The sequence below is a fragment of the Lineus longissimus genome, chromosome 3 (genome assembly GCF_910592395.1).
Source record: "Lineus longissimus chromosome 3, tnLinLong1.2, whole genome shotgun sequence".
NCBI lineage: Eukaryota > Metazoa > Nemertea > Pilidiophora > Heteronemertea > Lineidae > Lineus > Lineus longissimus.
Genome location: NC_088310.1, coordinates 17453111 through 17480724, shown reverse-complemented (window position 1 = coordinate 17480724; position 27614 = coordinate 17453111). Strand labels below are relative to the sequence as shown.

Below are 27614 nucleotides of genomic sequence, written 5' to 3'. Positions count from 1 at the left end.
AATATTTCTCATTTTGTTCAATATGGTAACCGAATTCCCCATTTCAACTCTTTGCTTGGATATCTTTTGGGACATCCTGTCATGCATGCAAAGCACTACGCATGTACGAAAATACACTGAACAACTGATTGTTGATGATTTCAACACAAATAAGCCATCATACACCAAAGGATTCAAAGTAAACAAAATAACAGGTCGCACTCTGTCTTAGTCGTACATTAAGATATTATCTGCAAGTGTAAACTGTTCCTTTTGCGATTATTTCTGTTATAAAATTCACAAACTCATTCAACTTCCTGATATGACCTTGATGACCTGTGACCTTTCTATTTTAGTGGACGTAACGAAACCAATTAAAAGTATTAAAACAAAAGTAAATTGGGAACAGTTTGGATGTGATTATAATCATCATAATAGTTTAAAGTTGTCTGTTGTAATATCTAGTGACATATTTGATTGCGATGGCTATTTGAATGAAATTTATATTTGCCACTTTGAGGCTAAATCATTGATTGGCCTTGACCTTTGCTTCTGACAGGTCGACGACGAAATATCAATTTTTGTTCTGGAAGTGCACACATTTCTGCTGTTTCCAGCGCAATGTAATATTTTTTGTCAAATTTCGGTGGCGTTAATTTGAGATATTGATGTTTGGAGACAGGATTTGTTCAATTCAGGTAAATCTTTGCTTTTGTCAATCATTTTATTCCACTTTGTTTTTGATGAACTGTTTGACATACGTACGTCGTGTACATAGTCATAGTGCATGGGTACGGTGTAAACAGAAAGATAGTCCCTCGAATCATAGAGTCCTTCACAAATGCCTGTGGTCCAGGATGGAAGAAAGTGCATCATATCATTACCGGCGTCGTAACCCTTGATTTTTGCCGGAGGTATGAGTCCACACTATAGGCTACTATCCACCTTTGCCTGCTGTGGCCATGTGGGATCTTCTCACTTGAAATGCCCTGGAATAGACAGTAAGAGTAAGACACTCTCGACTCAGGTAGGCCTAGAAGGGACCTCAACTTTTAGTCTCATCCAACAGATCCTTGAGTATTTCATACGTTGTAGCCTATGTGTTGTGAAGAGCCCTGGAATTTTAGTACCGAGGCTCCCTGTTTCTGGTGGCTATGCCAGGGCCCAGGGCAGGGTGAAGACCCCAACAAGTGGGAAATATGAGTAGCTTGCGTGGACTTCCCCCCCCCTCCCTGGGCGTAATAGTCAATATGTTGACTGCGTCCCAGTAAATTGAAGAAAGAAAGACAACACTGGATGTTCAATATATGAGAATGATGAATAAGTGAGGGTCTGTTGGCTGAGATCAAAAGTCATGGTCCCTTTCTACCCGAGTGTCTATGAGCAGCAAGGACATGTAACAGACCCCACATAGGTGGACAGCAGCCTACAGTGGCCTCCATTCACTACCTCCATACCAAATTATGTTTATGTCCAGGGTTTCCGCCAGAAGGGGGATGGGGGGATTCATCCCCCCTAAAATATCTCAAGGGGGGATATCCCCCCCTTAATTTTGAGCACTAAAGTTTGTTTTACTGTCAAATGAGTAATTTTCATGATTTGATATGTAAAATAAAAGCATTTGGGAGCCAATTGTAGCGGTTTTTAGGGCCAAAAAACATCTCAGGAGGGGTCATATACCCTTTATAAGAAAAAAATATTTTAGAAAAAAAATTAATTTTTTTACTCCCCCTCAAATTTAATCCTGGCGGAAACTCTGATGTCCCAAGTTTTTTTTATTCACTGATTGTACATGAATATGTAAACACGTTTTCTTGATGTCATGATCATTATCAAAAATATACGAGCAAGTCTTATCAATTTTTGTTGTTATCAAGTTGCGGCCAAAGTACAATGTTCATATTGCATGCCCTGCATGTTGAAGTCATAGGACAACTGTAAAGAGTGTGTTATCTGCATTTAGTAACATTTGGACAGAGGCCATGATATGACTGTACAAGTTGTTCATGTCTTGGGAAATAATCAGGTCTTGATAGTTCTCTTGATAAGTTATCATGAAATGTATAGTTTTCTCCTCTTGATAATATTGTAGAATTACATTATTATGTTATAATGACAGGTGAACCAACATCCTGTCATTATTACCAAATTGCTGGCTTTCCTGTGTTAAAAAAATAAATGAGAGCTATCAGTGACATCATTTGTTTTTAATTTTGTATTTCAGAGAGCTGCTATTAATAGAATACCTTTCGTGGTTTGGAATGTACACACAAGTGACAAAAGCTTTGGTGTTAAATCTACAGGAGTGATACTAGGAGGTGATCACTCTCATTCCCCATTTTAGAAGAAAGCCTGAAATTGCCTGAATTATCTTTCCCCTTGTCCCCATTGCCAGGGCATTAGCATCTATAGTTAAAATTATAAAAAAATGTGCATTACGTTTTAGGTCCAACCAGCTGTCATTTAAAATGAAGACATGATCAGACATTTCTGGCATCTTGAGAGGTACCGCTAACTTCGGCCTTTAGATTCCTTGTTCCCTCTTACAAGCCACCATGGAGTTCCCAGCCCCAGCAGACGGCAAGTTCCACCTCCTCTCTGAGATGGACAACTTTGGTGATCCGTTATCCGCAAGTGAGAGGTCGTCATACTGCGGCGAGGATGATGGGAGTTACATGGATGATGCAAGCTCAGAAATCAGTGACATCTCGTGTCAAAGTGAAACTCGGCCTCGCCGGAGACCAAGTTATTATGCATCGAGGCGGAGGTATTTGTACCCAAAGATTGACAATGTTGAGCCACTGAACCCGGAACAAGTTCGGTGGTTTTATCGGGAGGTTCGTGGGAAGAAGTGGAGCGCGTTCATTGGCTACGATTCTCTACGAATAGAGTGCAAGTACCGTGAGCTTCATTACGGGACTGGAGGAACACATGAAGAGAACGTTGAGATGATTGTGGTGCGCGGAGGACTTTATGAAGCTGATGTTGTAGATCGAAAGTGTTATCCAATATACTGGACAGGTAGGTTTCAAGATGATTTCAGTAATTCAAAAGTTACATCTTGTATTCAATTTGTTTCACCTCTGGCTGGATGAATTGTGTGAAGTAACCCTAGTCCAGGCTAGGACTTGGGAAGGGATGCATTGCAATCTTGACACTAGAGGCGCTGATTTCGTTCCTTACAACGCACTTTCTGAAATCTTTTAATTTCGGCACTGGGGGGAGTTTGGTGTCCATTGCTGTAAAGATTTGCCTTGCTTTTGATCTGGTTTTAAAATCACACCACACTATCCCCATGTCATGACTTCATTTTAACGATAACATTTGAGAAATGATATTAAGAATTACATGAAATAAAGACTAGTCTTGATATTGACCACCCTAGTATTGACTCTGGCTTTGACAAGAAACATACTGAAGAAACAGAAAGGACTAGAGAATGATGCCATGCATAGCCATATGTTATGGTTTCTATGGTTATTGGCATAATCCTCTTCTTGTTGACGTGGGTAATGTCCAAATCTGATCAAACAGCACACTTGATGAAGCTGACGAGAACAACTTTCATACCTTGATTCACATTGATGAAAGACAGACTGGGGATACAAGTATGTCATGGATAGGTCTTGTGTGACTTGCATGACTTGTGACATTCTCCTTCTTTTTAGTTCATGTAGTTCTTTAGCAATTCACTCTAAGTCAAAGAAGTACATGTAATCTGCAGTTGACCTTTCTATTCATGATGTTAGGATTCTCTGGCATGTCTGGAGTCTGGCGTTGTTGTCTGTTGTACAACTGCTCCAACAAGGAAGTCCTGTGCAGAGTCATACTGAGATTTGGAAACATCTGCTCAGGATATATAGAGAACTGCTGGGTTGATGTTTTGATTGGATAAGATATTTCAAGACAACCTGAAACTTCAGAAAGATGATGGGGTTAGTGGAAGAAAGATTCCTCCATGTAAATAATAAACAAAGATAGCGTGTATGGCAGATTACCAATGATTTAAGAGATTACAGTAGAACCTCCCAATCAAGGACACCCTCGGGACTGACAAGTGCTGTCCTTGAAAGAGAGGTGTCCTGATTAGAGAGGTCAAATTGAATGGAAACGACCAATGTTGGACCAAAACTTAAGCCGCTTGATTCCGTCACAGGACTGAAGTTATAGTCGGGGCAGGTTGAACGCAGAAGGAGAAAAAGAAGTACCAAAACTTGTGTCCTTAATAATAGAGTGGTTGTCCTTAATAGAGAGGTGTCCGCTGTGGGAGGTTCCACTGTACTATTAATCTCCTCTGTCATCTTTCTGGTCTTTAATCCATACTGGGTATAACGTATAAAACTCCAATACCCGAGCTGTTGAACGTTTTTTTCATGTGACATGTACATGTGGTTCATTTGTACAGAGGATGCTTATTTGACATACTCACACTGGATCAATGACACATCTTGCGTATTTCCATGAAAAACATGCATGAAAATGACATACACTGTATTTGAACCTGCATGCCAAGGCAGTCTCTTGAGAATAAGTGATAATTTTGAAGGGTGTCTTCTTCTGACAATAGACTATAGATCATTTTATAACACATTATCAGAACCAAAGAAATGGCTTTATTACATCTCCTGATAATGATGAGATAATTCTTTTTTCTTACCACAACCTGGAGTTCAGTCTCTGGTCCCCAAGCATCTACTTGCACTCAAGAATGTAACTACCATAAAAATGATTTGGCATCAAAAACCTTAGCTGAACATGCCCAATTGAGTGACACCGCAAATGAATGTTTTTTTGTTGCCGAGGGTAATGTCAGTGGCCATTGCAATTCAGAACAACTTGTCACATGGGTGTCCTACATCATGTATGCTGATAGTTATACATGTACATGTGCGTAAGTTAAAGACCAGTTAAAGAAAACCTATAGCGAAACACTTGGGGAGTTTTGAACGGCCCGGTTAAAACCTAAGACGGGAATAAGCTTCCGTTGATAAATGTTAGCAGTTTCGAGTTCCCCTCAAGTAGTTAATTATGTAGCCAATGAACTGCATAAGAATTTAATCACTAATTTAGTTATTTTTACCAGGTTCAGCTAGTCTGAATAAAGACTTGTGCTACGACTGGATCTCTTTAAAGTACAAAATTATAAAAATATGTTATTTCAGAAATGAACGAAATAGACATAATGCGTGGCACATGGTTCCTTGACAGCTCCTGGCAGCCAGTGGAGGAAGGATACGCATCTCAGATTGAGACGGAACATTTGGCTAACTTTGAAAACGAGACGATTCCCGACGAGCCGTTGACACTAACCAAGTCCAAGGGACAGAAAAAAGGTAAGATTATAGGCCTATGTAGGATGACTGTAGACTGTAGTGCTTTGAGTAGCTATTGCCATTGTAGTGCACTGACATCTCTTACATGCACGTGTTGCAAAGTGTAAATGTACAATCACCGTGTTTCAGAAAAAAATTGTCCGTCTAAGAATTTTTTTTCTCTGACTGAGAGATGGACTTACGCTTAAAAATATATTTTTGAACATCTTGTGTAAATTTTTTGACGCAGTGGTTAGTTATTGTATGTTTTACATGGCCAGGAAACTTGCCGACACATCAAAAATGTCCGTCAGATATACTGATGACGTCACATTAGTTGCAGCCAATCATGTATCTGATCACATTGGATTGATATTCGTTGCTCTTTTGTCTAAGTACTAACATTGCAAATCAATTGGTTCCATTTCCCCTGTAATTCAGGGGGTGGGTCTTATTGGTATCTAGAACTGGAGTAAAAATGATATTTTTTGCGATTACTTTACGACTGAGTCAGGCCCGATGAATAAAAGCATACATTTTTTATATAAGAAGTGTGTAACATTTTTAGTTTGCCCTTTTAAAAATACTAATGGCTATCGCACTATTTTTCATCAATCATCATCATTGCTAACATAGAATTTAGCGGTAAGTTTACCCAACTTCATCATAAAATACATATATGTTTCGCATGGTCCATTTTCTTTTAAAAATTTCACCTTTTAAATCTTATTCTAAATGTAATTATAACACTTCTTTATTTTTCCACTTTTCACACTCCCGAATAGATTTTCAGGGCATCTCATCAGCATCCTGAGGAAATCAGCTTCTAACGGACCTCACACTAGTAGTGAGATGCGAAAATTTCCCCGCGATTACCTCAGGATGCTCCTCAGATTCATGAAGTTGTTAGTAATCTTTAAATCATATTTCACAAAACACTGTGCACACCACTCATGGCAACACACTTAACTTCCCCCTCCAATGCACATTACCTCAGTTATTGGGTGATATGAATAAAGACTAGCAAATGCTTTTATCTAAATCTCCATGTACATTTACACTAGGCCTTCCTGTACAAAACCGGAGTAAAAGCATTTGCTAGTCTTTATTCATATCACCCATTGTCTCTTGTGACAACATTTCACTGTCAGATGTTTCCACACATTTTTGTTTGCCTTAAAAGTGTTGTCAAAATATCATTTTATAAATTGCATTTGCATGGGTGACAAAGGGATGCCAGCATTACTGTCTCCGCCATCAATTGTGTATAATGCTACCTGGCAATTTCCTGATTATATGAAGTAGAGTGCATTTTGCAATGCACTACCAAACATTGATGAGGACATGGTGTGTGCAGTAACCATTCTGTTGATGCTAAATGGGAGGATGGTTGTTTAAATAAAATCAAAGCGTAACAGTAGGCTTACTGCTGGTAGACTTGTATAGCAATGTTTTTTAATCTAGCATAGAAATATTTTTAAAAATGTTTTTTTGGGTTTCTATGATTGACAGTCTATTAGTACTGGGTAGCTTTCAATTTTGTGGCTATTTGAGCAGGGAGCCAATTTTTGTGGAAGTTGCTTGAGGCTGCATTGCGTGATGATGAGATTACCAGTGAAAGCTTACTAATGCACCACACATCCAATGCAGGGCATATTCCTTGACCTCATGAGGTCTTCGTTGCATTTTTTCATATCTCTTGAGGTGCTTTTACTCGACACCTGTGGTCTGGTTGCGACAATTTAGAAAGCTTAAAAAAAGTTAATGCACTAATGAAATAAGTTTCATTGCGTTATCCGGGAATATCTGACCAGTAGGAGTCTGGAATGGCCCCAGCCATGCATTATTTAGTTGAAGGGGCATTAGGCCATGGCATGCCATCCATTAGGTAATTGAATTCTTGAGTAAGGTCTTGATATCCAAAAATAATAAAAAGGCTGAGTGATGATTATGATACATTTTTCCGACAATGATCTCTATGTTATGTACATTTTAGACTGAAAAATACTCTCTCGCATTGTGTTGCAGCGATACACCATATGCACTTCAAAGATTTCCATGTTGACTGGTACGCTATCAACGAGGTGTTTCTATACAGCGAAGCGACCTCTTCTCGCCTTTATAGACGAGTAGGGAACACATTGGGATTGCAGAAAAGCACAGGTTAGTTGGATAGTGGGTGATATGAATAAAGACTTAGCAAATGCTATTTTCGAAAAACTCCATGTTCATTTACACTGGAGGCCTTTCTGTAAAATTGAAGTAAAAGCAATTTTGCTCGTCTTATCTTAATTCATATCACCCATTGTCTCATCAACTTTAGAAAGGAACATTTTAGCAGCAGTTAAGTTTGGCAATTGCCGTGGGGTGCACTCATTCGTGGCTGGTAATGGTCATGAGTCAAGGGTACTTTAAAGGAAGACCAGGCAGGAGGAGAGGGGCTAATTTGGCCATCTTCAAGCGACTAGTATACACAGTAAGGACACTTGGTCATGTCAGACTCATCACTAAACATGCTGAATATATTCCTCGTACAAGGGTGAATCATTTCGACCTACAGTGAGATGTGAGAGGCCCCTATTGGAAGCTTTGTGTAACTTTATCTTGCCTGTCTAGCTGCTGCCTATGTTGTCCCTTTAAAAAAACATAACCTGTCTTTAAAAACTCCATACAAAATAGGCCACAGACACAGTTTTGCAAGCTAATGAAATGAGTTTCACGCTGACCAGTTAAAATTGTTTTACATATGTACCTGCATGTCACTATTGTAAATACATAAACTTTCATATATTTGGGCATCACCTGTCTATTTTGCATTACAATCACTGCCAGTTTTGCAGCACTTCCATTTCGGGTCCTCTTCAAACACCTGCCTCTTGATAGTACAAGTCGATGGTGCAGTGGTGGAGTTTTAATCAATCAATTGGTGCTGCTCCTGATCCTATATTGTCTGCATTGGTCTGTTTGACATGTTGTGTGAAGTCCTACTATAGACTATTTTGCATACATGTATACAATAGTTAACTTTAGAATGAAATCTGATAATCTTTTGTAATTTGATCACACTGCATATGATGTATGATCGCAGTTTCCTATCGATTGATTCTCCCTGATATTTTTTTTCATTTCACAGCTGGGTCCGTTTGTGTACAAAAGTATTTGTTTCGTTGGAGACATTTACATACGCTATTATTATATCCCTGCTTTTTGGTGTCTGGTGTTCTCGGGGAATCTGCTGGGCAAGTACAGTAGAACCATCCTCAGAGGACACCTCTATTAGTGGGATCCCTTCTCTATGGATGCTAATTTCGTTCTCAACTAGGCCATTTCCATTCAATATGACCTGAGCTGTAAACATGGCGGGACAACATTTACCAGTTCTGAGATTATCCTTTAAAGGGCCAACATGGACATAAGATATGTTGGTTTTATATGTACAAAAACGGATTCCAGCAGGACCACAACTTCTCCAAACAGGACTAATGAAAACTCTTTGAACTGCAATCAGCAATGCACTAGAACGGGGTGTAACCTTAGGTCTGCCGTTAATTCGCAAGTCAGACCCCCAAACTGCCTTCCAACACTGGTGAAAATCGTTATCAGAGAACAGCATCAGTGTAATACTACAAGTGGCGGCGCATGGTGTCAAGTTGGCACATTATCCTCCTGGCCAGGTAAATCCCATGCCCTAGTTGTCCCTTTAAGAGAGATATTCACGATTGCTGTATGTATGATTTTGGCATACTACAGGGAGGCCCAGAATTATATTCACTTGCACAATAGAATTCTATTGTGTATCCGTTGTGTGAGGGAAAATAATTCTGGGCCACCCTGTAGAATAGCGTATCATCACAGATCAGGAAAATCTTGGAAAGTCAGGCCACATAATCTGGATGGAAAATGACTGTGTTTATCTCTTACAGGAGGTAGCAAGCTGCACCGAGGTTATTATGCTGAAGCTAAACCTGATGATAAACCGCCAGATATCACCCACCTTGTCTTTGTTATTCATGGAATAGGGCAGAAGATGGAGACGGGGAGCATCATCAAAAGTTGTGCTGAGTATGTCGCAGTTTGGCGAGTTTTACAGGACTTCGGATTGATGTGGCTGATCCACAGACTCCTGTCATGTTTCTGTCAAACACCTGTCATGATTGCTTCAAGCTCCCATCATGTTCCTGTTAAAATAGAGGGATTCAGGTGTTACGTTCGTAGATGGTGTCGTGTCATCAAAATGATCTGACGTCATCATTCTTAACGTGACATGACGTCACGCAAGCACAGAATGGAACCTCGCATTTGAACATGATGAGAGCTTGATGGGATCGTGACCAGAGTCGGTGGGTCAACTAGCATAAATTGTAAGATCGGTATGCAGACTCTCCATAATTTTTTTTATATACTCTTGAAAATAAACTACAAAAAAGTCTGGAAATACTTACTATCTACACTCCGTGGAATCAGCTGCACCCTCTCCGAGCAACTCCCACCTCTCTGAGTCATTGCCAACCACCTCGCCGAGTGAATCCAGCCTTGGACTGTAAACAAAGTCCTTGTATGGACCGTTCATCCAACTTACAGCTTCCTCACTGTGGCGAGGCTATGCTAGGACACACAAGGAGTCATGATGAGGCCTTCAAACCGATGTTGTAACTCTGGCGTCAGTGTTTGAGCTGTTACAGTTCAAATATATCCTTCGATTTCTTCCTTACAAGCAACTTTAACAACTGAAACAGCGGAATCAGAAATGCAATGTCAGTTTTAAAACCTTAACCCAGTCCCTTAGTGGTACTGGCATAGCCTCATCACAATGAGAAAGCTATCAGTTCGCTGTACGGTCCATGCGAGGACCTCGTTGAGAGGTGGTCTCCAGTTGGTGGCTGGATTTTCTCGGAGAGGTGGTTGGTCATGACTCGAAGAGGTTGAAGATGCTTAGACTAGAGAGGGTGCAGCTGATTCCATTAGGTGATCTAGGGATGAAGGTCATTGGTGGGGACAATTTCTTATTCACTGATTGTTTCTCTCTTCGTTTGCAGCTTGCGTGAATCAGTTGCAAAAATGAAGAGCAAATACTTCTCCCGTGTTGAAGAGAGTAATCAGAGGGCAGAGTTTCTACCGGTAGAATGGAGGTCAACCTTGAAATTAGATGGAGGTGAGGTCATCTTTAGCAATTTCATTTTCACGACCTGTGTGGTCATCGGTAATGATATTTTTTTTGGCTTCAACTTGTGGTAATAAAGTAATGACACAGAGCAAGCAGTCATGCACGCTGTAAAGACGAGGATTTTCTATATTGATTTAGATTTAGTGAAGGTGGCATGGGCTGATGGTTAGTTTTATTCATTGGCAGACATTTTGCATACCTGTAGTCTTAGCAGTAAGGTGATAAACATAAGTCATGTACAGTTACAATAGTAGTCTTAGGGAAGCTTCCATGTTGGTTTCCAGGTGGTCAGTGAAACGATTTCGCTCTTTGTCAGTTTTTAAATTGGCTGACAATGTCACTTCGGTAGGATTGTGGTCATCCCCACCTCATGAATTAAGGGTTGACCAAAGGCACCGCCATTTTGGCTTGAACTTGATGTCATAAAGCAATTAGAACTTCTTCAAAACGTAGTGAATGCTCATTTAAAACCCTGGAGGCTGTTGTCTGGAAAACACAGAACAGACTTCAGCCCTTGAAATGAGAATTTGCTACGTTTGGAAGGAGTTCTAAGGATTTAGGATTTGGAGGTCTAGCCAAAATGACATGTACCTATGGTCAACCCTAATATACTCCAAATCACCAAAAATGCACTTAATAGTTAATACACAAGTCGGAGTTCAAATAAAACCTCACTTCATGAATGCATGACATTTCTCTTAAGACTTCGATCAATGGAAAACAGAAGTTCCCTGTGAGTAGGTTCTGTTAGCTATAAGATGTTCCTGTGATTCTCTCCCATTTCCAGGCACACTGGTCACTGGTTGTTTCAATTCGTACATGGTGTTGTCCATGATTGGTTATTGGTTGTGTGTCATGACCCCTTTCCTACCAACTCCAGCCCTGCCTGCCGTCTTATCGTGTTCAAGTTTTGCCTGTTTAAGTCGACCACTGATGTGATGTAAACTTCTCTCACAAGTAAACCTACCTCAAAACAATGAGAGGCCCTGTGGCTGGAATACCATATTTGTGACCCGCTCTACCAAAACTTGGCGCTTGTCACATCTGAACTTGACAGGTTGATACGGACTTGTTGTTCATTTCCCTATTGTAGACCTTTTGTGAAATGTGACCAAATCAGTTTGTAATAGATTTCACAAGAGGTCTACAATAGGGAAATGAACAACAAGTCCGTATCAACCTGTCAAGTTCAGATGCGACAAGCGCCTAGTTTTGGTAGAGCGAGTCACATTTTCTGGTGATCCCCCACTTGAAACACTGCAACAGCACTGTTCTGAAACCAGGAGATCCTTGCACTTAAGTTCCATGTTGGTTTACGGGTGGTCAGTGTGGCAGTTTCTGAATCTTGGGTAACATTTGTCATTGGAAAAAACTTTTTCCGAGAAACTAGCATGTGCTTACTTCGCAGATGTGAAAAAAGGTACATAACAGTGAGTTGTTCAACCTATGCATGTTGTGGGCTCTGAAGTTTCTCTGTTGCATCATTAATTTGTGCATGTATGTCTCATGTTTCAAAGCACTATCAAATTGTACTCTCCAGTTAGTTGGAAAGGGGTCATAACGTGTTACCATCACCATCAACAACCAGTTTTCAAAAGATACCAGAGACTTTAAATCCCCCCAGTTTGAAAGATCTTCACAAATCATAGTGGAGATGAATCATGAGGGCTTATGACCCCTTTCCTTTCTAAATGCATGTTGAATTATTCAACTTATAACTGTTTGTTAACCATTGGTTTATGCCCCAAACTGCTGGTGCCGAAAGCCGCTTCAGTTTGTCAACCATTGGTTTCTTACGTAAAGGCCTAGTGCTGGTGTGGAGGAATTACAGAATGATGCTCTTGTGTGCTCTTCAGCACCTGCTGTTAGAGATCAATAGGTACATACTGCGTCAGAACTGAAAAGCAGGCTTTTGTATATATATAATTGATCCTAGTTTAACACTTTGATGACCACAATACTGCGAAATAACACAATATTGTACACTGGTGTGGCAGACAGCCTGATGATGAACAATTCATGTCTCACATTATTCCAGACAGGTTCTGTTTATTAGAAAAATCTGATGAATAAATATTTGCAATTATTTTGGGTATCACAAAATTTGACATTTTGAGAACGCTTTGCGAGAAGGCGTCTTCAATTTTCATTTGTTTGCAGACACCGTGGATTCGATCACCCCAAGCAAGGTTCGGGGGTTGCGGACAATACTCAACAGCAGTGCCATGGACATCCTCTACTATACCAGCCCACTGTACAGATCGGAGGTATGTCGCATATTGTTTTTCTTCGAGTTGTTTCTCCTGTTTGTGTCTACTTGAAAAAAGAACATGTGCAAGATTGAAATTGAGTCATATATATCAGTTTCGTATCACCTAAAACAGATTTGTGATTGGTAGGATCTGAGTCATATTTAGTATCAAAATACCTAATCTATAATAAATCTCGGAGTTGGGCGCAGAGCACTGAGGAATGCATTTCAGCTTACTCCTTTAGTCGAATGACGTGATTTTTCCAGTGTGAGTTACTGTCATTGCTATCTTGCGGCTGCACCACCGAAACTGGGAATATTTGGGGATCTTCCCAAGTTTTTTAAGTGTTTTTTGCTCAGATATTGGTGATTCTGTGACAACTCCATTTGACATGGTAAACCTACCCGTGTTCATTTCCGAGTCAGCCGTGGATCGCGCATCTATGTCTTCGGTCATTTGGACATGTGTTCGGTGAGAAGTCTCGGGGAGTGCGACAATCAGCAGACCTTGGGCTAACTTGACGTCTCGGGGTAGTGACAGTGGGTGTTCAAAGAAATACTCAATTGACAACGCCCGTACCAGTACAACCCATCCGTAGGATGGGTACCAACTAGTACTAGGTAAATAACACAATTGTCAATGAGAGCAGTCTCAGTTCTCAGCCTTAGCCCATGATTTTAAAAAATGCCTTCAACATATTTGTGCTTGTTCCAGATCACCCATGGTCTCCAGACGGAGCTGAACCGACTGTATAGTATGTTCTGTGCACGCCATCCATACTTCGAAGCAAATAGAGGAAAGGTCTCTATTGTGGCCCATTCTTTAGGTAAGCTAATTTCCCTGGAAGTACTGGTGGCTTCATATTGTTATCACTCTCATGCAGAGAGTAGGCAGGCAGCACCTATGATGAGGCTGATATCTTTGGGAAGAATTTTCAGGTCGATGTATTGTGTTGCTCATTGATTTTAGATGCAGGACGCTGTTGTATCAATGGCGTGACATGGAATAGTGGACAAATGTGACCAGACATGCAAAAAGGTACCTTCGCGCGGTGACGTTGTTATCAAGAAATAGGCCATTTAGATCTCGTGCGTAAAACCCACGTGTAGAGTGTTTACTTCCTGGTTCGGTGGGTTTTTAACTCCAGCCAATTCGTGCGTTGACATCACGAGAATCCCCTATTGACTCAAGTGGTTTAGAATATGAAGTGTCCACAAAATTATCTTTTATTTCATGAAAAAAGTGTGAAATTTGACTGGGTTTTTGAACAATGGTGAGCGGAGATATCTTGGATATGATGTCATAATATGCTAATTAATGAAGATTTTCAAAATATTCTAAGTTATTCTGAAATTACATGTTATAAGGTACTATACTACAATCCACTAATATAACTCAATATCATGAATTTGGTCCCTACCGGCCTTTTTGCGTGGCTGGTCAAAAATAGTTTCAGGTACTGTACAAGTATCTTCGTGTTACATGTATATGGACATTTTTCTTGTTTTCCAGGTTGTGTGATAACGTATGATATCATTATGGGTTGGAATCCCATCCAGCTCTATGACCAATATGTAGCTAATGTGATAGTGAGTAGTTTTCTTTTGTCATCATAGGCTCCAATATCTTTCCTTGAAAAAAAGGTTGATGATCCACTTAAAATATGAAAGTCCGCTTCTCTGATAACTTTCTACAGTCAATATTGTTTCATAAGCAGGTGAATCAGTGTCACTGCCATTCATACCGAGCTTGTATTTCTCAGAGTTACAGGCAGTGAATCAGTGTCACAGCCATTCATACTGAGCTTGTATTTCTCAGAGTTACAGGCAGTGAATCAGTGTCACAGCCATTCATACCGAGCTTGTATTTCTCAGAGTTACAGGCAGTGAATCAGTGTCACAGCCATTCATACCGAGCTTGTATTTCTCAGAGTTACAGGCAGTGAATCAGTGTCACAGCAATTTTTACCAAATTTGCATTTCTCACAGAGTCACAAGCAGTGAATCAGTGTCAAAGCCAATTACCAACTTTGCATTTCTCACGGAGTCACAGGCAGTGAATCAGTGTCAAAGCCAATTACCAACGTTGCATTTCTCACAGAGTCACAGGCAGTGAATCAGTGTCAAAGCCAATTACCAACGTTGCATTTCTCACAGAGTCACAGGCAGCGAATCAGTGTCAAAGCCAATTACCAAATTTGCATTTCTCGCAGAGTCACAAGCAGTGAATCAGTGTCAAAGCCAATTACAGAGTTTGCATTTCTCACAGAGTCACTAGCAGTGAATCAGTGTCAAAGCCAATTGCCAACTTGGCATTTCTCGCAGAGTCACAAGCAGTGAATCAGTGTCAAAGCCAATTACAGAGTTTGCATTTCTCACTGAGTCACTAGCAGTGAATCAGTGTCAAAGCCAATTACAGAGTTTGCATTTCACACTGAGTCACAAGCAGTGATTCATTGTCAAAGCCAATTACAGAGTTTGCATTTCTCACAGAGTCACAAGCAGTGAATCAGTGTCAAAGCCAATTACAGAGTTTGCATTTCTCACAGAGTCACAAGCAGTGAATCAGTGTCACAGCAATTCTTACCAACTTGGCATTTCTCACTGAGTCACAAGCAGTGAATCAGTGTCATAGCCATCTTTACAGAGTTTGCATTTCTCACAGCGTCACAAGTAGTAAATCAGTGTCATAGCCATCTTTACAGAGTTTGCATTTCTCACAGAATCGCCAGCAGTGAATCAGTGTCAAAGCCAATTAACAATTTTGCATTTCTAAACAATGCTTCTCTTCCCCTTTAAACATATAAGCCCAAGGACTATTGGTTCATGGTCAGTAGCAGTTACATTCATTCAGACTTCTAATCTTGTTGTTTTGATAATAATTTTCATCATCATTTCAAGTTTAGGAAGATTTTATTGACCGGCTTTTTTTTATTCTTAGCTGAAATTACTTGAAATTTTGATTAACATCAAACTGAACACCATTTTATTAGAATGTGATTTTCAATTTTCTGCCTCTGAGTTCATTATTCTTCACGTTTTTGTCTAGTGATACTTGTCCATATTCTACATTATTATTCAAACTTGTTGTCGTATATCTCCTAATCTTTTACTTAAGTATTTTTACAATGTCTATAATATCTTTATTTTCTTCCTCATCATTGCCCTTTGACACAAAAATCATCACTTGCTCATTTCTCAATCGCTGCCATTTTCCGGATGATATGCTTAATTACAAATGTCACAGCCATTCTTATAGGCATCTCTCAGATGTATATGCTAACTACTTTAACAACACACCAACACACTGGTAGTCATTGTAATAGCTTGGGACAGTAACTTACAGAGCAGAAAATTAGTCTATGGCTGTTAGTGTTAGTACCAGCTGCGATAGTTTTAGCAATTTTGAATTCGATAATGTCTAGTGGTTCTGAATAAGTCATGGGGTTGAGTTGTGGTCTGTGACTTTTTCTGTGGCAACTTGCTGTCATGTCACCGGATGGTCAAGTTAATTGATAATCATTTTGACTTCTTCCCTCCAGGAAGAACAGTGCAGTCAAGCCGATGGTGCTTCTGGTCTGATCTCTGAACTTGAAAAGGCTAGGAAAAGGTAAAGAATGTTACATATTGATAAGAGGTTTCAATATCTTCCAGTAAATACCACGTTTGATCTTTAGAAACTTTTTCACTGCCTATTTTCTCACTCGTGGTTTTTAAGTAAATACTTATTTCATGATGATTTAGTAGTGTGCTTCATGTCTTTTTGAGTGAGCGATTTTAATCTTTTTCTAACTTGTATGTAAACAGCTTCTCAGGCCTGGCGACCACTGTTCAAAGTTAGCCTCTTCCATGACTATACACAATCACTAGACCTCCAATGTATGGTTTAATCTTTGCTTTCAGAGTGAGTGAATTGGAAGTAGAACTCCTGAGTTTAGCAGAAAGACAACACCTCAAAGTACCCACTCTGAAATTCAGGGTAAGTCTATGACTGCTTTGCCTGGCTTGGCAATCGCAGGTTTTGAAAAGGGCAAAATCTTAAAGGGGTACTACAGGCAGGAGCAGAGGGGCCAATTTGGCCATCTTCAAGTGACTGATATACACAGTAAGGGCCCTGGGTCATGTCAGATTTAGCACTGAATGTATTCCTCGTACAAGCGTGAATCATTTCGACGTACTGTGAGATGCGAGAGACCCTATTGGTAACTTTGTGTAACTTTATCTTGCCTGCCTAGCTGCTGCCTATATTGTCCCTTTAAGGTTGAGTATATGTGTAAGCGGGGATTACATTCACCGTGGGAATTCAGTAACTGCACTTTCAAAGTTGGTTGGTTGGATAGCATTTTCACTCTGATATAGGGATGGCATGTTTAAAACTCAGGCAATACTACTTCTTCAGGGTGATATTGAAACTGAACAGAAATCAAGTTGCAAATCGTTTTTTGTTTGGCCTTGCAAATTGCTGGGTTCGTCATTGGAACTGTGACCGTTTACCAAACTGGCTGGTGTGAAATGTGAAGCCCGTTTTACTGCCCTGGCTGCTATTTCTGTTCCTCAGTTGCCTAGTTGCAGAGCTGCCCGTGATACATATTTCCCGACCTAGATGCATTTTACCCTCCGTGGTGATAAAACTCAACCTAATATTCAGAACAGAAGTATGGATTGTGACACTAACATAAAAAGGAGGAATTAGGTTGGTCTCGTGCTAGTTATCAGAACTGGGCCGATTTTAATCAAATGTACTTATTGAATTGCATTTCATGATTGATTGATTCTCCATCAACACTCGTAAAATGAAATCAATTTCATGCTTTTCTATTATAAAAACTAATTCTCTCTTGAACAGCTGGTGGCCAGTACTGCAATATCATTCGTTAGGGGATATGCATACACATAGTATTCTCTCTAGTTTCCTAGGTCAAACTGAAATTATCATATATCATTCCTTTGGACCTTGAGAGCCAGATTCCATTATCATACTTGATTGTTGTCTGGCGATGATAAAATAATTGTTATGACCAGGGTTAATTGTACTGGTAGTCAGTGATTATAATAACAATGATTAGTTGGACACTGATTAAATCTCACTTGTGCAGAGAAATCTCCAACTCTGATTGCAAACTCGTACATATAATATTTTAGATTTAGTTATTCCTAAGCATGATCAGAATGTCATAAGCACTTCCACGTCCAGTGAATTTCTATTTCATCACCTCCATGCCCTGGTTTCAGGAAGGCAATTTCCCCAATAACGTCAAATCGGGCCCCCTATGGCGGGTCCTTCCAAAGGTAACATTGGTCTACCTTATGTCATGGTGGTAGGCATGCCATGGGTGCATGTGAGATGAAGAAAGTCGAGTCTGATTTCAGAATTTTGCGGCGACAAAAGGGACCCTGGTCCTCTGTAAATTAACTTCCGAATATATTGGCTTGGTGTTGCTTTATATTTTATTACTGGCTTCAAGTGCCAAGGAATCCACTGGCGGGAACAGCAACTGCAGCTTATAACTTTCAGAGTATTTACAGTTGGCCAGCGGCCTTTTAGAAATTGTTATTTTACAGCAGACCTGGTACCTCCTGCTTCTCTCTAATGGTTGGGTGGCCATCTCGCTGTACATTTGCCTCTCCCGCTTTCTGATAAGTTTTTGGGAAATATTGCTGATACTTCTTCATTGTTTTTGAGGTGGAAGGTCAATTTCAGAAAATCGCAATAAATTCACAGCAATTGGCATTGTTTCATTTAAATATACTCTGGATATTTTGTGAAGGTGATTGGTGTTTTCTGTAGATGTAATGGTAGATTATTAAAGTTTCCGATCTCAAATTCTTTAACTGGTAAAAGAGTTGAATTGGTAAAAGATTGTTATCAGTTTTTGAATTTGTGCCAGTTTCTTCAGGCTGTATGGAGGTGGATTAATTAAATACTTAGGTTCATCTTATTAATAATATACAATGGATATTGGACGTGTAGTAAAATTGATGAATGATTAATTGTTATCGGTCTTTCAATTTGAGCCAAGCTACGCAGGCAGTATGGACCATCCATTACATTCAAAAACGCCTGGTTTGTTTCCCAGGTTGGGAGAGGGGTAGCAGTATGTGCATTTAGTCACTGTGAAGCAATCTGTGTTGTTTTTTATTCATATATAGTTTTATAAAAAGCTCTTGTCAGGGCTTTGATTCAGTTAAATAGAGTTGCACATGACTTTGTCCGACTAACAGTCATTTGTTTTTCCTAAATATTCATAGATATCTGTTTCAGTTGGAGAACTTCTTTTGCCTGGGTTCTCCCCTTGCTGTCTTCCTTGCCCTGCGAGGTGTCCGACCGAAAGGCAATGGAACACAGGATCACATTCTTCCTCGGCATATTTGTAACCGTCTCTTCAACATATACCATCCTGCTGATCCAGTGGTAAAGTTAATTATTACCTCGGCCTTTTCGCATACAGTAGAACCTCTCAATTAAGGACACCTTGGGACTGACAAGTGCTGTCCTCAATAGAGAGGTGTCCTGATTAGAGAGGTCAAATTGAATGAAAACAACCAATTTGGGACCAAACCTAGTGTCCTTAATAGAGAGGTTGTCCTTAATAGAGAGGTGTCTGCTAAGGGAGGTTCTACTGTATTTTCTCATGAAAGATTTAAAGGATCATATTTGTGCTAGTAATCATCAACAACATTAACTCCGAACCACTTGATCATATCTTACCCCACATGTATTGTTTATTCAGAATATTGGAATAAAGTCCTGCAGTTTGTGTGAGAACTGACTTTAAGCAGGTTCACTGACCTCTCTGCAGTAAGAATAGTGAAGGGGAAAGATGCAAGAACATTGACCATTCATAAGGTGTTCAAATTTCATATTAAAGGTCACCTGCAACCCTTTTTCAACTCGGGGAAAAAATAATAGGGCATAAGATAACAAACACAGTGGTGAAAATCGCATAAATATCGAACTACCCATCTTCAAGTTATGGCAGAATATTCCTGGTGGTGCAGGAAGAACAAACTGATAATGTACATTGTGATGTACTGAAATGAAGTTTTTTATAGTTTCATGCAGATATTTTAAAATTGTACATTAACATGTTCACTAAAAGCTCATACCTGTGACAAGGTTATTAGAATATGAGCATGAAACTATCCAAACATTATTTCAGTACAGCACAATGTACATCATCAGTTTGTTCTTCCTTCACCACCTGGAATGTTTGAATTACGTACTGCTATAACTTTAAGATGAGTAGTTTGATTTTTATGCGGTTTTCACACTTGTGTTTCAAATGTTATGCTCTATTGTTTATACCCCAAGTTAAAATTTTCATAAAAGCGTCTCATGGCACCTTTAATGCATAAAGTCCCTATAATCTCTCTCTTACTCGCAGGCCTATAGACTGGAACCGCTCATTCTGAAGCACTACGCAACAGTCCTGCCTCTAAAGTGTCATCGTTGTGAAGCAAGTAAGCAAGAGTCATACCAGAATATGAAAGCAGAGGCCTATGCCCCATTTGCGCCAAAGGAAAAGGAGAAGAAGAAGGAAGAAAAGAACAATAACACTTCAGAGCCTCGGAGTGCCAAAGGTGCAAAAACGTCTTCTATATCAGGTGAGGGGTAAGCTTGATTAGGCACTGGATGTATTGGTACTTTGACGGCCAGATCCCATCCTATCTATTTCACACAGTCGCATGGTGTAAATCTAGCATGGGTGTCATCAGAAACAGACCGAGAGCAATGGCTTCCAGTGTCATGTGTACTGATGTGATGTATTCAGCCTGATCCCATTCTATCTATTTCACACAGTCACATGGTGTAAATCTAGCATATGTGTCATCAGAAACAGACCGAAAGCAATGGCTTCCAGTGTCATGTGTACTGATGTGATGTATTCGGCCTGATCCCATTCTATCTATTTCACACAGTCACATGGTGTAAATCTAGCATATGTGTCATCAGAAACAGACCGAGAGCAATGGCTTCCAGTATCTCGTGTACTGATGTGATGTATTCGGCCTGATCCCATTCTATCTATTTCACACAGTCACATGGTGTAAATCTAGCATATGTGTCATCAGAAACAGACCGAGAGCAATGGCTTCCAGTATCACGTGTACTGATGTGATGTATTCGGCCTGATCCCATTCTATCTATTTCACACAGTCACATGGTGTAAATCTAGCATATGTGTCATCAGAAACAGACCGAGAGCAATGGCTTCCAGTATCATGTGTACTGATGTGATGTATTCAACTATAGTTTAGCTTAGTTGTTATTAATGAAGTGCGTATGACTTGTGAAAGTTGTAGCTCCTTTCTTTTGTCTCTAGCAGTTTCTAACATTTGCGATAGGATCTTCAGATGTGGATACATGTGTTACGAAAGCACATCACATCTGAAAGAATGTGTTCCAATGCTCCTCATATACAAAGCAAGAAACGGACTTGCCCCTGCTTACATATCCGAGCTCCTCCCATCCTGTCACTCCGGGCGATCCCTGAGGTCCGAAGACAAATGTCTCCTGAGGATCCCCAGGTATCGCCTGGAGACGTACGGTGGCAGGAGCTTCCTTTTACAGGCGGCCAGACTTTGGAATGAGCTCAGCATTGAGATTAGAAAGGCTAAGACTGTCGCTATTTTCCGGTGCGGGCTAAAAACCCATCTGTTCAGACGATATTTTGAAACACTGCATTAGAGCAAAATTTGGATTTTGCGGTATATAAATGTAAATTTCAATTCAATTCAATTCCAAAAGTGGAACTGGCAGGTGTGAAGTAAATGTGTGGTTACTTCCATCATTTCAGACAAGATTGGCAATGTTTGGGCGCGTTTCAGCCGGCGACAGTCCGATGATCTTACTGCTGAGATGGAGAGAATTGAGAGCAGTGCCAAAGAAATTGAGGATCGTCTAATGGAGAAGGCGAAGGCAGAAGCCGAGAGGACACCTTCACCAGAAGTTGATCATACAGGTACATATATGAATAGAAATTGAACGTTGGCCTGAATTTTCTAATGCAGACCAGAACTGCCTTCCAATTCAGACGTGCAGTAAACTTCATCAGTGCTGGGCCGGTATTGTCTGAAGACACTCCTCTATTGAGTATTCATTGTAACTTGCTAGTCCAAGTTGGCAGAGTTTGGCACATAACACTTTCCTCCCAACTAGTTTCGGAAATAGCCTCGCATTTCTGACCGTAGTTATTTTGTTTGTCTTCTGCAACCACATCTTCTCGACAGTTTTGTTGCTATACTCGGCAATTTTCTTCCAGATTTAGAATTCCGTCTTGACTACCAGCTGCAGGAAGGAAGCCTGGAAAATAGCTACATATCTGTGCTCACCTCGCACACATCCTATTGGCAGAACACAGATGTTGCGCTGTTTATCTTGACAAGTCTTCACCCAGAACACAGGCCTACCACATCCTGACAGGATGAGTTGATGCCTCTCTATGGTGGGAGAGTGGTGGCAATGGAGTCTGCGTTTATGTAGAATTAAATTTGAGGTTATTTTCTTTGCCAAGTTGATCAATTATTCATGCATGAAATACATGTAATATGTATATCACCTGATAACTCTCCAAATATTCTAGCTTTGACTGACAGTGCACAAAACTTGAAAGAAAATCTTTAGATAAATCAGAGGTAACAATCTATTTGATTTGCATAAGCTTGAAATTGAAAGGAAAATATTGTAATCGTCGATGTACTGTTTTTGTAGGAATTTTCCGATCGAGTTAGATGCTATTCAGTAGTAAAGATATAGGGTATGTTTAGAGGTTTCAGGCCTATTAGGATTTTTTCGTTTAAGGCACCATCATTAAGAGGTGAAGCATTGACTCTATTTATGTATTAATTGTGGAATTGGATATGAAGTGACTGAAGAATTCAGAGACAAATACATCATCGATAGGTTTTTCCTATTTTGTGCACTTTGCTTTCAGTGCAATTTATGACTTTTAAAAGGCATTTTGAATTTTTGTTTTGTTTTGTGACCGAGTAGAAAAGCTCTTGTGTAATCACACTTGAAGCCTTCTGATGATTGGACTGTCTAATGATAAAAAAACACTGCCAGCAAGGCCACAATGGAGAATCAGTTTTAGAGTATTGCTGGGTTGGTCGCAAGCCATTCTCTTTCATTCGGTTCTTCATGATCAACCCTGTTGCTCAACATGAACTTTCCACAAATTATTGTGATTATTGTATATTTCTGTGATAATATCTCAAAACGTGCTTGATCTCTGTGTGCTACATGAGTTGGGATATTTTGATGAACTTGTGGGTCCGGACCGGAGCTGGAGCTGTTCTAATGGGTAGAGGGGATCTTGAAAGCTAATAAGCTCACAGTTGTTGACATTTCTTTGCGTTAATATGACTACTTCCTCCTCAGTCGGCTGTCACAGTTTTTAAAGATAACCGTTTAGGCATCTATATCCTACATTTTATATCACCTTCTTCCCTTCCTCAAGATTTTTGATTCTACCTTTGTAAATCAGGCAGCATTTTCACACCTGTACCATTCTTTAACACGACTGTAATCATGTCTGCTGCCATGATTCATACAATTTGCTTAATTGGGTGTTTAATTCCTCGCAAAAAATTTTTTCCTCAGGGTAACCCATCCTGAATTTTTGCAGTTATTGTTTTGGCCTACATGATAAAATATCATTTGCAGGTCAATTTTGGAGCGCCAGCTACCACCATCCGACCCGACTGTTTTTTAAAGGTGCACAAGCTGTTGAAGATGTTTGTACATTTTCCAGATGGTACTAAAATTGAACAATATTGACCAAAATTATGCAACGAAAGTTTAATCATTTGTTATGAAATGGCCATTGTACTAAGGGTCGAGTCAGTCTGGTGCAGATTTTATCTGTGCTGAAAATATCAGGCATATTATCAAGTAGTTTGAAACATTTCAGGTTCAGATATTGACTTCTTTGTACTTAATTGCCTAAAAGTGCTAAATGTGGTATATCAAATTTGAGAAAGAATTTGAAATTTTACTTGAATACCTGTTGTACTTTAAAATAAACTACTTTAGTTGCAAATTCAAACGTTTGTAGGCCGTCTGTATGAAACTGTGCTGAAAAGAAGCAACACTTTTAAACGTAGATTGTCAATGTGAAGTCCTTTCTCCTTGATTTAGTAATTCACTGCCACGTTCTTTGACCTCAGCATCAACTTTTACGTCAAACGCTGATCACGGTCCACTTTTGTGTGGTTGATAATATTCCCATTCCTATCAGGTATCAAGCTTTACCCATTTACTTAAGCTTTACTCCCTTTTGGTGCTGAGGTTTTCCTCCCTGACCCTCCCAGGCTCGTGCTAGGATTTGAACAAAAGATTAAATCATGCATTTTAGGATAATTCTCACGAGTCTGTTTTGTGAAATGGTCTAACTTGACATGTATGTGAGCTCTTTTAAAGTGCATTTCGTAAGAAGTTAAGCATTTACCCACCTGTTTGGTGTTGCCATTTCAATGCATTTTTAGTGTGTTTCAGTAATTCGTTAGTCATGGTGATGGGGGCTGTCAATAAAGTCTGTACACACCTTTTTCAGACCCCCTCCCTCTGTACACACCTTACGCACTGGTCCTAACCTCCCTCCATACATTCTATAATGTATACTGGTAGTGCATGATAACCAGCAATTTTGTCGGTGCCACCATGAAGGTATTATTGATAATGATAATAATTAATAATACATCCATGGTGGCACATACACCACAAGGCAAGTGAAATGCGATTTAGAACAACACCACGAGTAGAACGACATCATGAGTAGAACAACATCACGAGTAGAACAACATCACGAGTAGAACAACATCATGGGTAGAACAACATCACGAGTAGAACAACATCACGGGTAGAACAACACCACGAGTAGAACGACATCACGAGTAGAACAACATCACGAGTAGAACAACATCACGAGTAGAACAACATCACGGGTAGAACAACATCACGAGCAGAACAACATCACGAGATTGCATCACCGACGACACTCACTGCTATGGTGCTTGTTGCGAAAAATTGCTTTGGTTGCCTAAGTGTGCTCTTGGATAAACCCGCTTCTCATGCACTCTGCCACCAACAACCCTCCCGTTCGTGACGTTGTGCTTTATGGGCGGACCCTTTCCAGTTATATTATAGCAAAGTATAAGTTGAACACAGAATTGCAGATGGCAGCTCTATTCTGATTTTGATTTGTTCCATGCACCCTCTGAACCGGGGGCTCTATTCTGATTATGGTTTGTTCCAGGCACCCTCTGAACAGGGAGCTCTACTCTGATTATGGTTTGTTCCATGCACCCTCTGAATAGGGAGCTCTATTCTGATTATGGTTTGTTCCATGCACCCTCTGAACAGGGAGCTCTATTCTGATTATGGTTTGTTCCAGGCACCCTCTGAACAGGGAGCTCTATTCTGATTATGGTTTGTTCCATGCACCCTCTGAAAAGGGAGCTCTATTTTGATTGTGGTTTGTTCCATGCACCCTCTGAACAGGGAGCTCTATTCTGATTATGGTTTGTTCCAGGCACCCTCTGAACAGGGAGCTCTATCCTGATTATGGTTTGTTCCATGCACCCTCTGAAAAGGGAGCTCTATTCTGATTATGGTTTGTTCCATGCACCCTCTGAACAGGGAGCTCTATCCTGATTATGGTTTGTTCCATGCACCCTCTGAACAGGGAGCTCTATCCTGATTATGGTTTGTTCCAAGCGCCCTCTGAACAGGGGACTGCTGTTGTTCTTGTTCTGTTGCTCCTCTTTTGGCTGCCATTAGGAATCCTGGCTCCTAACATGAGGGACTTGAGCTTAATTTTACCATGAACACTTAGGTGGCATGTACTTTAGAGCAGTATAAACAAGTAGTTGTTCTATCCCGATGCATTTCGTTTTTGCTGTAGTGCTATCAGGTTCTGATATAGTTCTTCAGTGCTTTATAGTAAGTCACACAAAAAACCTCACTCTGAGACTCACTAAAAAACCCCTTAGAAATATTCTCCGAAGTTATATTTTCCAAAGTCGTATTCTCTTGATTAATCCAACCTATTTCTATGATTTACCTGTACCAGCACAATGATTTAGTTGCAGATTTAACTTTAAGAAGAAGCTCAACGCAATTCATATTTGTCAACTGTGTAATTGCATTCAAGCCATGATTCATTTTGAAACTTACCAGATGTACTTGCAAGTACAAACTAGCAAAGTTTATGTATTTATGTTTGAATTCACAAAGGGTCATATATCATTTTCAAAATCTTTAATTTCTACAGATTTGTCTCAACCTTCAATTCAGTTCATCCCAGTCAGGTGATGTTTAATTTTACTGTGATTTTCAAACATGTCAAAGCTGCATGGTGTATGTAAAGTTCAAGAAGTATTTTGTCTGATAATTTTGTCTTTAAATAAAGTATTTTTTGAATGCAAAGTACTCTTCATGTTATTGATTTCGAAGTAGGGTCTACTTTCTCAAGACTGACTAAGCAGATGGAGGCAAACAATCTTTAGTCACAAAGCCATATTGGCAACCTTAATAGTTAGCTAGGTCCTCACTTCAGTGTCACACAGAACAGTATTCTCCAAAACAGACATTAACCGATCATTTAATGATTGTTATCCCTTCGGGTTGACTAATATTAACCCAAGTAACTAATAACGGATACCTACATGTATAAATACGTGTATCTTGTCAAAAGCATTATTTGGGCCCAGACAACATTGCCAATATGACTTGAGTGGAAAGAACTGAAAAACATTTCCCCTGCCAACCTCTATGTGGAAGTGCGGGGGTTGGTTCAGTTTTTCTGTATCGAAGCATGTTGTCTCTTGAACTGATTGTAACAGTGATATGACATCTAAGAGGTGTCTGGCTTGAATTTGCTCGTTTCCAAGTAGTTCGGTTTCAGAACACCATAATATCCAGGGTTTTTACATCCTGCTCGCTCTCGATTACCGCTGACTTCAAAAGTAATGAAAAAACCAATTAGAAGTGACATGATCAACATTTCGTGGAAAGAGGCCTCGCTAATTATGACCCAAATTTTATTTATTTTAGGAAGTGCCCGGCTTACAAACAGCGACTTTTTCTTGTCCTGAATGGAGAGCCGAACTCATAAGTGTCTTACATCATTTTGGCAGCGTGAGGATACATACACCATCAATTTAGGCTATCTCGTCTTCTAAACAAATGATATACAAAGTGTCCCAGATTAGTGCAAACTTTCTTATTGTCCGAATTAAGTAATTCAATAAACTTAAACATTCTGGGTCTAGTTCTATAGAATCTTGGGATCCATTTGGTTCTTAGATCATTATACAAAGGACACCTGAGACAAGCATGAAATTCATCCTCGAGGTCATTTAGGTCGCAGAATTTACATATTCTTGCTTCTCTAGGTATAGGTCTTGGCTTATGCCACCTACCACTCTCAATATATAACTTATGTGCAGAGCATCTAAGCCTTGTTAAAGCTATTCTAAGTTTCTCTTCTTTTACAACATTCAGATAATTTGAGAGAACATAGCTAGTTTTCGTTTCTACTAACAAATTCAATCTACTCATTCCTCGACTTACCATCTCCCATGATTGTTGGTAACAATCATACACTCTCTGTTTCAAGGCACTCAAGAACACTTTCTCGTTCGCTACACCCTGGTTTTTCCCATACATCTCTAAAACCATACATAGACAGTAAATTACTAACACTCTTTGACCAGTTTTTACCACGCGTCTGACGTAAGCCATCATAACATATTCTTGGGTAGCGATCCTCATTCATATTCAAAATTTTTAACCGGTATTTGACAATAGATAGTTCTAAATCCTTCTGGACCGGCAGGCGTCCACATTCAATTCGTACAGCATTATTTGGAGTACTCGTTCTAACACACAGTATTTTTTTCAAGA

General features: G+C 39.8%; 1 protein-coding gene across 3 annotated transcripts; it reads left to right on the top strand.

Moving 5' to 3' along the window:
* The first annotated feature begins 539 nt into the window (after positions 1-539).
* On the top strand, positions 540-26200 carry LOC135484057 (phospholipase DDHD1-like). Of its 3 annotated transcripts, none has more exons than XM_064765144.1 (16): positions 540-677; positions 2426-3000; positions 5142-5312; positions 7320-7454; positions 9215-9353; positions 10328-10443; positions 12616-12722; positions 13422-13533; positions 14220-14296; positions 16249-16316; positions 16610-16685; positions 17939-17995; positions 18969-19118; positions 20092-20287; positions 21505-21669; positions 21970-26200. In XM_064765144.1, exons 2-16 carry the CDS (start codon positions 2535-2537, stop codon positions 22125-22127), a joined length of 2193 nt encoding a protein of 730 aa, XP_064621214.1. In that variant the 5' UTR covers positions 540-677; positions 2426-2534; the 3' UTR covers positions 22128-26200. The 3 variants fall into 3 exon arrangements, with proteins under 3 accessions (XP_064621214.1, XP_064621213.1, XP_064621215.1); XM_064765143.1 differs by having other exon boundaries at positions 20092-20311; XM_064765145.1 differs by lacking the exon at positions 17939-17995 and having other exon boundaries at positions 20092-20311.
* The last annotated feature ends 1414 nt before the right edge of the window (positions 26201-27614 follow it).